At 35.7% G+C, this 13464-nt stretch overlaps 1 protein-coding gene across 1 annotated transcript; it reads right to left on the bottom strand.

The window, feature by feature from the left end:
• Nucleotides 1–163: 163 nt before the first annotated feature.
• LOC106345076 (seco-amyrin synthase-like) lies at nt 164–6429 on the bottom strand. Its single transcript, XM_013784339.1, has 14 exons — nt 6226–6429; nt 5959–6144; nt 5367–5456; nt 3231–3422; nt 3070–3154; nt 2824–2990; nt 2379–2570; nt 2122–2235; nt 1495–1740; nt 1313–1411; nt 1178–1234; nt 1049–1095; nt 468–957; nt 164–332 (listed from the first exon to the last, which is right to left on the bottom strand). Exons 1-14 carry the CDS (start codon nt 6427–6429, stop codon nt 219–221), a joined length of 2283 nt encoding a protein of 760 aa, XP_013639793.1. The 3' UTR covers nt 164–218.
• Between the last annotated feature and the right edge of the window lie 7035 nt (nt 6430–13464).

The raw sequence follows: 13464 nt of genomic DNA on the forward strand, positions 1-13464 counted from the left end.
GAATATCCTCGGAAATTCCTCGGGATATTCCGAGGATTTCATTTTCCGTCGGAATGTCCGTCAGAATACCACTGTTTTCTTGTAGTGTAGATAGAACATAGAGATAGGAAGAATATGTTTACAAAAAAATTAAGAATGTTTGACTTTAAGACCAAGATTCCAAAGAAAAAATGTTTACATAGAGAAGAAAAAACTATTTAGAAGGAATAGTAAACTGCTCACTGGAGGGGACGTAGAGCCTGCGTGTAATATGCGAGTGCCCAAAGAGTGAAAATGTTCCTATACATAGGATAATGGAGCTTCAGATTTACACTTAACACCCCACTCATTCCCTGAAGAAAAAAAAAAGAGAAAGACCAGAAATTAATAAGTCTCTCAAACGTAAATCATAATTTATAATATCATCAATTCAAAATCTATACTGGTTATATAAGATACGGAAAAGAACTCTCGTTAATTTAAATCACCTCTTGTGGGTAATCTCCGTTATCCAACTGTGAATTGATCAAGACTTTGGCAGCACGATTAACCGGACGTGGATCTCTCTCCATCTGACCACCCAAAATTAAACTTATAAGCGCTTGGCCTGTATTCACAAGATTTGTCTTGTTTCTTCCACTAAGTGGAACGTATCTCCTTTTCGAACAAGAGAGATAACTCTCTCCCCAACCACCTTCCTCGTTTTGTGTCTCAAGAAGGAACCGAACCGCTCTACGGATAGCCTCACAGTCGTTGTAAGTCTTACCTGCAGCCACTAGACCTCTTACCGCAAAGAAGGTTCCATATATGAAACACACTCCCCAGCTTCCATACCAAGAACCATCAGACATTTGAAGATTCTCCAAGTATTTCACTCCATGCTTTATAAAGTCTTTCACTTGTTTTCTCTTGTATTCAGGAAACTGTTTCATGAACCGAGCAATTGCTACTAGTGCCGACCCAGTGCATTCAACAAACCTAAAGACGGTTTATGCCATAAGTAATATAATTACAAGAAAAAGTGTGACTTTACATATATATATATATAGATAATTAAGAAATATATTACTCATGCTCCACAACTGCGTCTTTCATAAACTCAACTGGACTAAACCACTGCATTTGATTAATTATGTTTAGGCATTTGTTACACACCGTTATTCAATATGAAAACATAGAAAAATGATATGTAAGAAACCTCTAGCCAAGTTTTCCCAGGTGCTGGTTCCCACGCTGTTACACCTCCATTCTTGTTCTATAAATTTGAATAGAAGAAAAATGTTGATAAATTATTCAAGCATATTAATTAATAAGCTAAGTTTATATTTATAACCTGAAAATGGAGAATCAAATTGACAGCATCATAGAGCCTCTTTACATCCATTTTCTCACCTATGAACTCTTGCGGCATTGTTTCGAACATTAGGCAGCACTAGAAATGGATATAAATAATTAGCTTCACTGTGTACTGTAAGCTAGTTAAGGATCAATACATGATCAATTAAGAGAAGCAACCTCTAAACTTTCAGCAGTACAATCTGAATCAGGCAATCCTTGATCTTTGTCAGGAAAATTCCAACCACCTTTTGTAATGTGCCTAAACATTTTGAGATGGTCACCAGGTGGATTTTCTGTTACCTGAGATTTCTTCAAAAAGTCGTATCCTTTGATCAGCGTTGATCGAATAATCTCATCGTCGTCATCTGCAGCTAAAATGACTTGGAGCGAGAAGCCTGTATCCCATATTTGACTACCACAAATCTGCGCAAGTAAAATATCAAAGCTTAAATTGCTATGGATGAATCATCTAATTTTGATATGCCATACTATACTGAGTTTTCTTATATGTAACGGCATTATTATTTGGGGTTTTCAAGTTTTGTCTCTCAAAAAGTTGAACACAAATTATACTTGATATTTTATTGAAAGTCTTTTAAAATTATTATAATTCAAATATTTTTTGAATTAATTTAAAGTTACGATAAATGTGACTGGTGGCACGGCACCTGTCACGTCATGTTAATTTGAGCCCGCCACAATCAGATATAACCACAGCCACATTCAAATATATTTGAATTCAGTAAACGGATCATCTCAGCTGTTTATATATGATGACATATTGCCATCCCAGAAAGAACTAACCTGGAATTTTAGACCGTCATCACCAATCCATACAAAATCGTGGAGTCGAGCAAGATGCTTCTTGAAATAATCACCCTCTGGTTCTTCTACCCAACATGCAAGCATACAAAGCACCTAACAAATATGACCACGAAATTGGTTACAGACTGGATATTTTATGTTTCTTCTCGATTAAATAAAAATCACACATAAGAATATATCCAAATTAAATGAAAAAGGATAAATTCTGAAGATGGATTATATTTTAAGAGTGCAACCTTTGGCACACATCCAGTGGTAAGGTATCGGGTGGATTCTTCATGGTAGTGAATGAGTTTCATTGTTGTTTGAAGAGCTCTTTGCCTTATGATTTTGTTGAAAGGCCAACGGTTTAGGATGTTTTCAGAGAACATATGAACACTTTTCCAAAACAAATCTTGTAGATATGATTGTTGATTGTATTTATCTTCCTGCACTCATTTACACCAACATTGTGATTTATATCCATTTATTGTAATCAATAAAACGTTTTCAAATTTGACCGGCATTGTGTTGGATGTAGTTAACTAGGAAATAAAGATTTGTACTTTGGATGAAGTATGCGTTTGGTCCGTGAGATTCGTATTATTTTTCTTTTACTAATCACGTCCTATATACTAGACTTATAAACTAAAATTTGCACCATGACATGTTATTCCATGGTTTGTTTGACAAAAGACTCACCTTTGCGCATAAGTTTTGGGCTTGGCTCCAAACGATTTGGCCATAAGGGTGCAGATAAAGCTCTTCACGGAGCTGTAGAATGAGAGGTGTTGGTGTAGCTACAAATTTTTTACCGTACAGGTATGACAATGCCATAAAACTCTCCCGAAAATAAATCCAAACGATACCTGCACATATAAATACCAAACATACTGCGAGTCAATCTCATCATATAAAGGAAAATAAATAAAGCCCGCAAAATTCAACCTCCATTAATAGGAGAAAAAGAAGGGAGCATCCAGAACTCGGGTGGTATAGATTTGCAGCCAGACCAATCGTACACTCCAAGAACCTAGTAAATTAGCAAGATTAAGGGTAAATCTCGATGATGATAATTATCTTTTGGTGATTTAGTTCAGTAAGTGTACCGAAAGCCAAACTTTTCCAAACAAGGGGGTATAAGTAGCACCACCGTGGTCGAGAATCCATTTACGAGCCATTGCACAAGTACTTCCTTGTTCTGGTTCTACTCCTAGAATCCGTAGGCAGATGTAGTTGAGGACCGTGCTTAGCATACAACTGTCGCTCTCTATGTCTATTCCCCACCCACCATCTACGTTCTACAAAATTCTACTATAGTCATGTATGGTATTGGTATATATGTATATATTCAAGCATATGTGTTAGGATATTCTAAGTTGAAGTGGATATGATTGGGATATTTGTGAAAAGAACCCAACCTAAATCATTTCACCTAAACTTTGTAACAAAAATAAAGGTGTAAGCATACTCCAACAAAACAAATAAATACCCAAGTCCTGTTGGGAGTTGGGACGAACTTGTCTAATGGCTAAAACTTTTTGACATCACCTAATAGAGATCTAAAAAGTCATAGATTCAATTTCTGTTAAAGAAATCTAATATCCTATATAATCTAATATAACATGATATGAGTTTTGCAGTACGAAAAAGAACATATTTCAACGAAAAAAAATAAAAACCTTAAGAAAAACTTTTAAACATAAATTGAAAAGTGAAAACTAACGTGAATGTTATATCACTTGATTTTAGCAACTATGATTTATATTTTTTTTAATCAAAATACCAAATATATTTTTAATAGAACTATATCGTGTTTGGCTTCACTTCCAAACTCTGTTCTGAAGATCCGGTTCTTGACACATTGATGCGCAAGCATCTACAATATGTATTTGAAATATGGGTTTCAGAATAACATGCTACAATTTTCTTGTTCAAACATCGTTATTGGCAATTCTTTAATCGAAATTCGCTAAATTTATGGTAAAATTGATAGGACATTTGACGTAGCTGAATCTAGATAAATGCTATGAATCTTGTTTAGTCTGTGATACCTAAGAGCAGGATTAATCCAGGAGCTGAGAATAGTGTTTAGGGGTGGGTTCCACCACAAAAGGAGAAGAAGCGACGTCAAAGACTCCTTTGAGCTGTTTCGCGGGCTCCACTGATATGTGGCAGTCCGCGATTGGTTCGTTTTGATTTTTAAATCAGAGAAAAAACCAAAAAAAAAAAAGAAATTAAGCACCACACTTGGGGTGCTAGGGTTACTGGTGTTCTAAGAATCTAATCTTTTAATTTAAGTTCTAATTTTTATCAACCATAAAAAAGATGTATGTTAGACCACTAACTAGAAATTTAATAAAATATCTTAAATTTATTCATAGATGATATTTTTTTCACAGAAAACAATATAAATCTAAACAATAAGATTTCATGTGTTGAACAAAAAAAATTTCATGTAAAAGCCAAATATATTTACATTATGCAATTATTATTTTTTTACCATTTTAAATCTAGGCTAGATTTTATAGTAGAAACAAAACACAAAACTGAAATATAATACATTAAATAAATATATTTTCAAAATATAATATTAGCTAATTTAATTTTATCACATAAAATATTTCAAGAATACAAACTTTTTAAATAAAAAATAGAAAATTTGTAATGATTTATATAAAAATAATGTTTAAAAGTAAATTATTAATCTGATGTTACATTTTTAAATAAATAAAATAAATTGTGAATCTATGATTAGTAAAATTTCATAAAATAAATGTCAATATATATAAAATTTTCAAAAAATATTTGTGTACATATATTAAAATATTTTATATTTTAATGATTATTTTTTAAAACAAATATATATCCACATTGCGGGTTTGACTCTAGTTAATATCTTATTAGATTCATTGAGATCCACCAATCTACAAAAACAAGCTATCAAAAAAAAATGATACAGAATTTTCTTCTCAGTTCTTAACAAAATACCAGTATCAATTAAATTGAATAAGAAATAAGATTACAAAAAACTTTTATATATGAAAACTCCTACAATTAGATAAACACCAAACACCTAATGATATATTTAAAAACCTCTTTTAAAATAACTAAAATAACTATACAAATAAATTTAATAGAAACGGTATCAGGTATAACGTTTTGATGATGATATGTTTGAAAGTTCGTATTACACAGTTAGTATATCTCTATAAAGTTTGGAAGTTATTTCAAACACGTTATACCTGATGGTTGTACATGTAACGTAGAAACTCTTTGCGATGCTCCACGGTGAAGATTTCTTCCAGGTGTCCAGTTATGTATAAGCATATGAACTATTGTTTTTTTCCCCATTCATTGAACAACACCAACATCATTAATTAGAAATTAAAAACCAATACAGAAAATATGATTCATATATAATATATATACCAAGCCTCAATGTTCAATATTTGATACTAAATGTTATTTTATATTTTTTTAAAAATTATTTAATTACGAATATTGTCTTAAAATTTTAATAAGATATATTTGATTATTTTACTTTTAGTCTTTTAACTCATTAAATAAAAAATATTATTTTAATTAAAGATAATGCATTTTTTTTTGTTAAACAATTAAAGATAATACATAAAATTTAAGAAATTTGTAATATACGTGAATTTAAGAAATTAGATGCTTTGCCAGTCCAATAAGTGTTTCCACATTTAATAAGAAGTCCCGGTGAAAATGGGACTACTGATTTCCTTTTTGTTAACTATTGATTCCTTTTTTGTTAAAAAAAAAACATAATAGGTATTGAAACCTAATAAACTGTTTGGAGAAAGAGGAGCTTACGAATGGGGAGTTCAAGAACATGATACCAGAGTTCTCAGCAGGCCAGTGTCCATCCTTAGCCTGCAACGCCGCGAGATAGAGTATTCCTCTTCTCATCGTCGTCTTGGCATCTTCATATGTTATTTTTTCCGCGTCCTCTACTCTCACTCGCGGGATCTTTTGCTCAAACTTCTTCTCACTCAAAAACTTGAGTCCAAATGAAGTTGAATTATTAGTACTACTAGTAGTATATGTTTACAATAAAAATGAATCGACTACCTCACTCACCTGTATACGCCATAGGAGATCGCCACTGGTTTTGAAACGTGACCGATTGAGCGAGAAATTCCAGCGAGCTTGTTCCATCCCAGCGAATTCTGCGGGAGAGCCTGCTTCTGCATCAAACTCCCAAGTCTGTCTGCCCACGTAGTTGTTGGTGCTGAACAAGTGATGATCATCTTTAGCCGCCGCTCCGATCCTCAGCCTCCACATATTATATGTTATCAGTATTCTCTTACGTGCTCACCAATTACGATTCAATAAGTTCGTAACTAGATTTTTGAACACATGTGGCAAATGACTGATATAATACAATGGCGGAGCAAGCATAGAACCAAGGTATATGACTCATGTGAAAAGAAAAGTTCCCTCTATTTTGTAAAACAAATCTGAGGTAATTAGCTTACTGACCGTTATAAAACACATTTGTACCCATGTAAACGAATATTCTGCCTCCACCATGATAATACATGTGTTGGAAAATGCATTAGGCATGAGTCAGACAATGGGATCTAACAAATTATCAATTAATCCGAAATAAATCACAAATATTTTTTTAATTTCTATTTTAAAATAATAGATTTTACACTTGATTATTTATAGAATGTCAAAAGTTTTAGAAATTATTTGTTAACCAAATTATACAATATGTTTTATATTCGAAATATACTGATCTAAACCAACGTTAAAAGATGTATGTGTATAAACATGACTTAACATTTTTACCAAAAAAAAAAAAAACTAATACATTCAAGATCATAGCTAAAGCAAATTAAAAGAAGATATAAGTGAAATAGACAGCTTAAGTTAACGATTTACCATGAATTTTACCCATTTTTAACTATGGTATATGAGTATTTTAGAGTAGATTATATGAGTTTGAAGTATGTTTTAGAGTGTTTTCAGGTTTAGGTACGTTTTGGAGAATTTTGGTGATTTTGGAACCTTTTAGAACATTTTGAAGTGCAGAACTGCACAGATGTGTCAGATATTTAGATATGGATGAAAACCTTCCCATAGTGTGATTGAGCTGAACTTTTGACGCAAGATAGACCTTTGAGTTAACTTTCCAATGCCACCGGTTTGAGGTTAATCCAACGGTTATATCAATGCTTGTTTTACTGAAAAGTGGTACGTCTGCCTCGCGAGACGGAGCTGTCGAGGAGATGAATGAATGTTGATCGACGGTGAACCTTTGGTGTTGATCGACGGTGATGCCAGAAAGCGGGCCGAGCCTATTTCATGACCAACTTAAGCCCAAAAGTTACCACAGGTTACCATAATACCCTTGGACGACTCAGAACCCTACTTATGTGTTTTCTAAACCATTGTTGACGGCTGCGCTTTCTATTATCCTATTCTATTATTTTCTCTTAGGTTTGGAGAGAAGATCAATTCTCCTTCAAAGATTGATTGGAACTCCATTGGTTTTATCATTGATTTCTTATCTATTATATTATTCAGACTATGATTTGTGTTATTGATTCCATGTTTGAGTAATTCATATGTTAGGTTTAGGGTTCAAATAGGTTATGAAGGATTGACCAAAAATATAGAATTGTTAAGTTGTTAGTGATATCCATCAATAGAATTGTTCTTACTGCTTTGTTCTAGAGTCACGAACTAGAACCATGAATTTAGATAATTAGGCGCACGGACAGCTTGGTCTTTTATCTGAATTGATTCTCATTGAAATATCGATTGCTAGAAACAAATGACAGTTTATCTAGGAAAAATAGTTAACACATTCAAACTTGATCTCTAAAGCTTGCTAGAAAGAACATCGATCAACAACCCTATAAGTGTATCGATCGACGTTCAGAAAGGTGTATCGGTCGACTATCTATACATAGTATCGATCGACACTTTCTCAAGATCGACAAATGATAGTTGAGTTGAGATCTTAGATCTACACAATAGATAATCTAAACAAACGGAAGTTAATAGATTATTAGAATATCTTGCATGCAACTTTAGTCTCTATACTATTATAATCATGATTACCTGAATAAAAACTCTAAGTCTAGCTATTTCTCTTTATTGCTTACAACCTCAACCAATCGAACAACTGTTTTGTTCACCATTCTTTCATTTATTTAATGATTTATGAATTGTTTGCCTAGCTTAACCTTGATCTCTAACGTTTATTGTGTGTCCTAGCTCTCTGTGGATTTGATCCCTAAGTAATACAATTAAACCTCTTATTTGAGAGAGTAAAAATCACTCCTTAGGGTAATTTGAGTGATATCAAATTTGGCGCCGTTGCCGGGGAGCTTTGATCACTGTTAGACTTGATTAATAGGTTTAGTGTATGTTTTATTTACTGTTTTAAATTACTCACAAAATGTTTTCTTGTTTTTCAGGTACATGCCCATTAGCACCAGAAACAACTAGGAGAAATTACTTTTCTTCTTAGACGCAACACGTTTGGAATGCACGATCCGCAAAGAGAAACGCGCAGCATCGATGGACACCAACTCTTCTTCGTTGATCAACATTTGTGAGCGAGCGACGATCGACACTTCAACTCGAGCGTCGATCGCTACCAAACCGCGAACATACAACATGGGCGCGAGTCTTGTGCTTATAAGGAATGAGAATGGATACTTGCATGACCCTGGGGTCATCTTCATAATGCAGTAGGTCAGAAAGTAGATGCACATGGGGCTGTAATCCTTGAAGCATCTGCTGCTTCTAAGGTTTATAGAGTTCTTCGACAGAGAACGATAGCATAATTGATCAGGCCTAGACAGCTTTATACCAACAGGTCTGCGATTCAACCTCTAGCAATCCAGGGAGTTGATATGAAACCCACCTACTTCTTTTATGTGGGTCAACACCCTTTTCATGGTCTTCCTCGAGAAAATCCATTGGACCATATTGAGACACTAGAAGAATTTTTTTGGGCATCCAGAAGCATGAAGCAACCAAAGACTACATCATTTGCAAGCTGTTCAAATATTTTCTTTTTGGGAATGCGGTTAGTTGGCTGAAGCTCCTACCACCAGGATCTCTCACTACCTGGAGTGATGCCAGGACTGCGTTTCCCACTAAATTCTTTGATTATTCAAAGGCTGAGGAGATAAGAGATGAGATTTTGACATTCTCTCTGGGACCTATTGAAACATTCAAAAGCTTTTGGGACAGGTTTAGGAGATTCCAAAGGGGCTATCTACGTCATTGTTTTACAGAGATTCAGTTGTTGAAACAATTCTGCAAAGGTATTGATGCGCAATATCATATACAGCTGCATACTGCAAGCGAAGAAAACTTTGAGACAAGGACCCCAAAGGAAGCTAAGAAATTGGTTGAGAACTTGGTATCAAGCAAAAGTACCAAGATTCTGGATATGCACATGATGAAATCAGCTGCAATGGATGGTGACAAAATCGCTGAGGCCGACAATGGTTCTGTACATGAAGTCTCATTGGTAGAGCATGCTGTAGAGAAGGATGAGAACTATGACCTTATTCAGAGGATGAAATTTATGATGGAAAAGATCCTGAAATTCAGTAGAAGATGAGTGATCACCTAAACCTGAGGTTGGATTTTGTCTACAAGGAGATGACTAGAAGAATTGAAGCCATTGACACCAATCTCATGACGCTAGATACCCAGGTTTCTCAGACTGCAAAAGCTATGAAGATTCAAGAAGCTCTTGTAAAGGAAAAGCTGTAGAAAGAGAGAGGTACCAAGTTGATGCCATCTTAAATAATGACTTTGGGGAAGTAGACGAGCATGAGAAGCTGGAAGAAGAAGCTTTTCTAGTCGAAAGTTCCATGTCCATTGGCAGCTCGCATTAGTGTCGATCGACATCATCAGCCAAGCATCGATCGACATCATCAGCCGAGCATCGATCGACATCTTCAGCTGAGCACCGATCAACACTATCAGTTGGGCATCGATCGGCACCCCCTGAAGAGTACGTAGGAACAGTGAGAATCCACCGACATTCAGAATTTGCTACTCGACACCCACATCCTCCCATCCCGTACAGTGTTAAAACGGATGATATCAATCGACATCATCACGACGTAATCGATCAACAACAACAGAGGAGCACCGAGCGACATCAGCAGGCGAGCAGCGATTGACAACTACCTATGGCATGTCAAGTGTGTTTACTAGACCTCGATGCACACCACTTGAATGCAACTCGGAACCCATCTCAGGCATCAGTTTCTTTATGGACCGCATAAAAGACCAATCAACAACCTGCATATGCACCAGAGCAAGAGCAATTGACTCTAGCTGAAACCTGCTTCGTTGAGAGTGTCGATCGACGACATCATACAAGTGTTGATCGACACCAAATGTACGGACACGAACCTGTCATGGAACGGCAGTCAACAAAAGAAAGAATTTCAATTGAGAAGAGAATGAAATCTAGGAAATCCTATATTCTCAAACACCTCAGGAGAGAAGTTCAAAAGTGGAACTTAATGGATTTCACAAGGGGGTGAAGAGGGTTCCTAAGGATATGTCTTTCGAGGTTGCCTATCATAAGTATAGACATGGTAATTTCTTTTGAGAGAGCAGAGAGACAGATAAGTACATTGAGTTGCTATTCAACAAGATCAGCTGTAAACCCAAGAGGACACTGAAGAAGGAACAAGATCCTGGAAATTTCCTGATTCCATGATGTATACATAGCCATAATTTTCCAAACGCCCTCTGGGATACTGAATCTACAGTCAACATCAAGGCCATAGACACTGCTGAACTATTAGGACTAAAGATGGAACCGTCTCAAGATAGTTTCACTTTTGTGGATAACTCCAAAGCAAACTCAGCAGGCATGATCAAGAATGTTAAGGTGGAGATAGGGGAATGCATTATCCATGTGGACTTTCATGCTGTGGATATCAAATCGGGCAAGACTTCTCCACTTCTTTTTGGAAGAGCCTTCATGGCTACAGTGGGGGGCAGTTTGTGATCTCAAAAAGAATAAGATGTGCCTGATTCATGGTGATGAAACTGTATTCTATGATCCCGTGGAGAAGAAGAAAAGTGAGGAGTTTATTTCATGCATAGAGATGTTTGAAGATCTAGCACCTCCAGCCGATTCAAATCACGAGCCTGCAAAACCAGCTTCACCATCAGTCGACATTCAGCCTTCAGCATCGGTCGACAGGCTACCTATATGATTGATCGACACTCAGCTATCTGCATCGGTCCAAATTTCAGAACAGACCAGGACTGAAAAGTCTAATTTTGGGGGAAGGACCAAGAAGATGAAGAAGAAAAAGAAATGGAATGAAGATGCAGACTTTTGTCACTAGTCCCTTCGCAATGTAAAGTGGAAAGTCTTGAGTATAGAGTGCGCTGTAGAGGAGGTCCAAAACCTTTTACCAAGGAAAGAGTGCTATGTGATTCAGAGCTGAGACTCAAAGGGGAAGCTTCTGCAAGGACTTTTGTCAGCAACATCAAACAAGATGAGGAAGAGAGACACTGAGACTTGTTTTGGAGCATGTTCATATTCTCATCCAGACTAAATCAGATTTCTAGTAAGTCAAGCAAACGACTAAAAATAAGCACTGAGTGGGAGTCAACCCATTGTTAGGTAAGTTTTCATTATTTATTTTTATGTTATACTGATTTGCGCAATTATTTATTTCAGAAAAAAAAAGATGAACAGTGGTATCACTGTAGCAGTATCACTGTAGCATCGATCGACACTGAAGCAAAGATACTGTTCATCAAAAACAAAACTGAGGAATATAGTTGATATACCAGCATCGACCAACACCTGATCATTATCGGTCGACACCACTTCACGAGCATCGTGCAGCACCTGATCAATGTCGCTGTCGACAGAGCATCAAGAGAATCGATCGATCGCCACTTAACTGTGTCGATTGACGCTCACCATCTGCGAGAAGGTATACCGATTTTCCTTATTAAAATTAGTACTTATGATTTATTTTCTCACCAATCTTGGCCTTCATAACACTGGGGATAGTGTTGTTTATGTCTTGGGGAGAAATTACTGATATGGTGTTTTATTTTGAGCTTTAGTTTTATGAGTTTTTATTGAGTTTTATAGAGTCAAGAAGTGGATGATGAAATTTTTCAATTTTACTTATTATCTAACCACTTTCTAGCACTATTATTTGTGTTTATTGACTGCAGGGTGTCTTGAATGGAAATGCCAAAGTGGATCACCTGCCAATAACATCCACGCTAGCTGAAAAAGTCTGAAGGAACCGAAGCTGACTTCTAACCTTAATCAATTCAACTTGCTTGTCATGTGGCTTGGTATACATTGGATAGGATTTTTCTTTCAGGTCTGAAAGGTATGTCTGTAAACTTTTGGATTCCTTCTCTCCCCTCTTTGGCATCCTGAAAGAAATAAAAAGAAAAGATTGAGATGATTTCCTGAGATGCAGAGGGGTAGGTACATTACCGATGACCCTACTATTCTAATTCAAATAAATGATCACACATCATTGGAAGCGAAAGGTAGGTACATTACTGATGACCCCACTATTCCCCTACATTTTGCCAAGAAAAGAAAAAGAAAAAAAAAGAAAAGAAAAATCAAAAAGAAGATGAATAAGATGGACTGCATCATCATCATAGTTTATTGGATTTGAGATAAAACGATTCAGAGAAGAGGGATATAGGGAGAAAAGAAACAAGAATAGGACTACTTGTTTACTCAGATATCTGCTGGAGTAAGAGTCCATGTGTCTCTTGATCGATACTCCTAAGATTTAGCCTACACATTTATATGCAGAAATGAAGTCAATAGAGGAGTATGTCAGGTTGAATCAGCCGAGCTGTAGGCTGGATGGTTTGGTTCCTAAGCTAAGATTTAATACATGAAGTGCCTCTAAAGTTGGCACTGATCTGATGTGACTTGCAACATTGCAGAGGTGAAAGTAGTAAGTTTAAAATTGTGTGAATCCATGAGTTTTTCAAACTTTTTTCATAGGACTACTATATATTTTGCTTGAGGACAAGCAAAAGAGTAAGTCTGAGGGAGTTGATATACTATGTATTTTACTCACTTTTATCCATGGTATATGATTATTTTAGAGTATATTATATGGTTTTAGAGTTTTTTTAGAGTGTTTTCAGGTTCATGTACGTTTTGGAAAATTTCTGTGATTTTGGGGGGTTTTTGGAGCCTTTTGAGGTGCAGAACTTCACAGACGTGTCAGATGTTTATGTATGGATGGAGACTTTACAATAGTGCGATTGCACTGATCCTTTGACACAAGGTATAAATTTGGGTTACCTTTC

Source organism: Brassica oleracea, chromosome C5 (genome assembly GCF_000695525.1).
Source record: "Brassica oleracea var. oleracea cultivar TO1000 chromosome C5, BOL, whole genome shotgun sequence".
NCBI lineage: Eukaryota > Viridiplantae > Streptophyta > Magnoliopsida > Brassicales > Brassicaceae > Brassica > Brassica oleracea.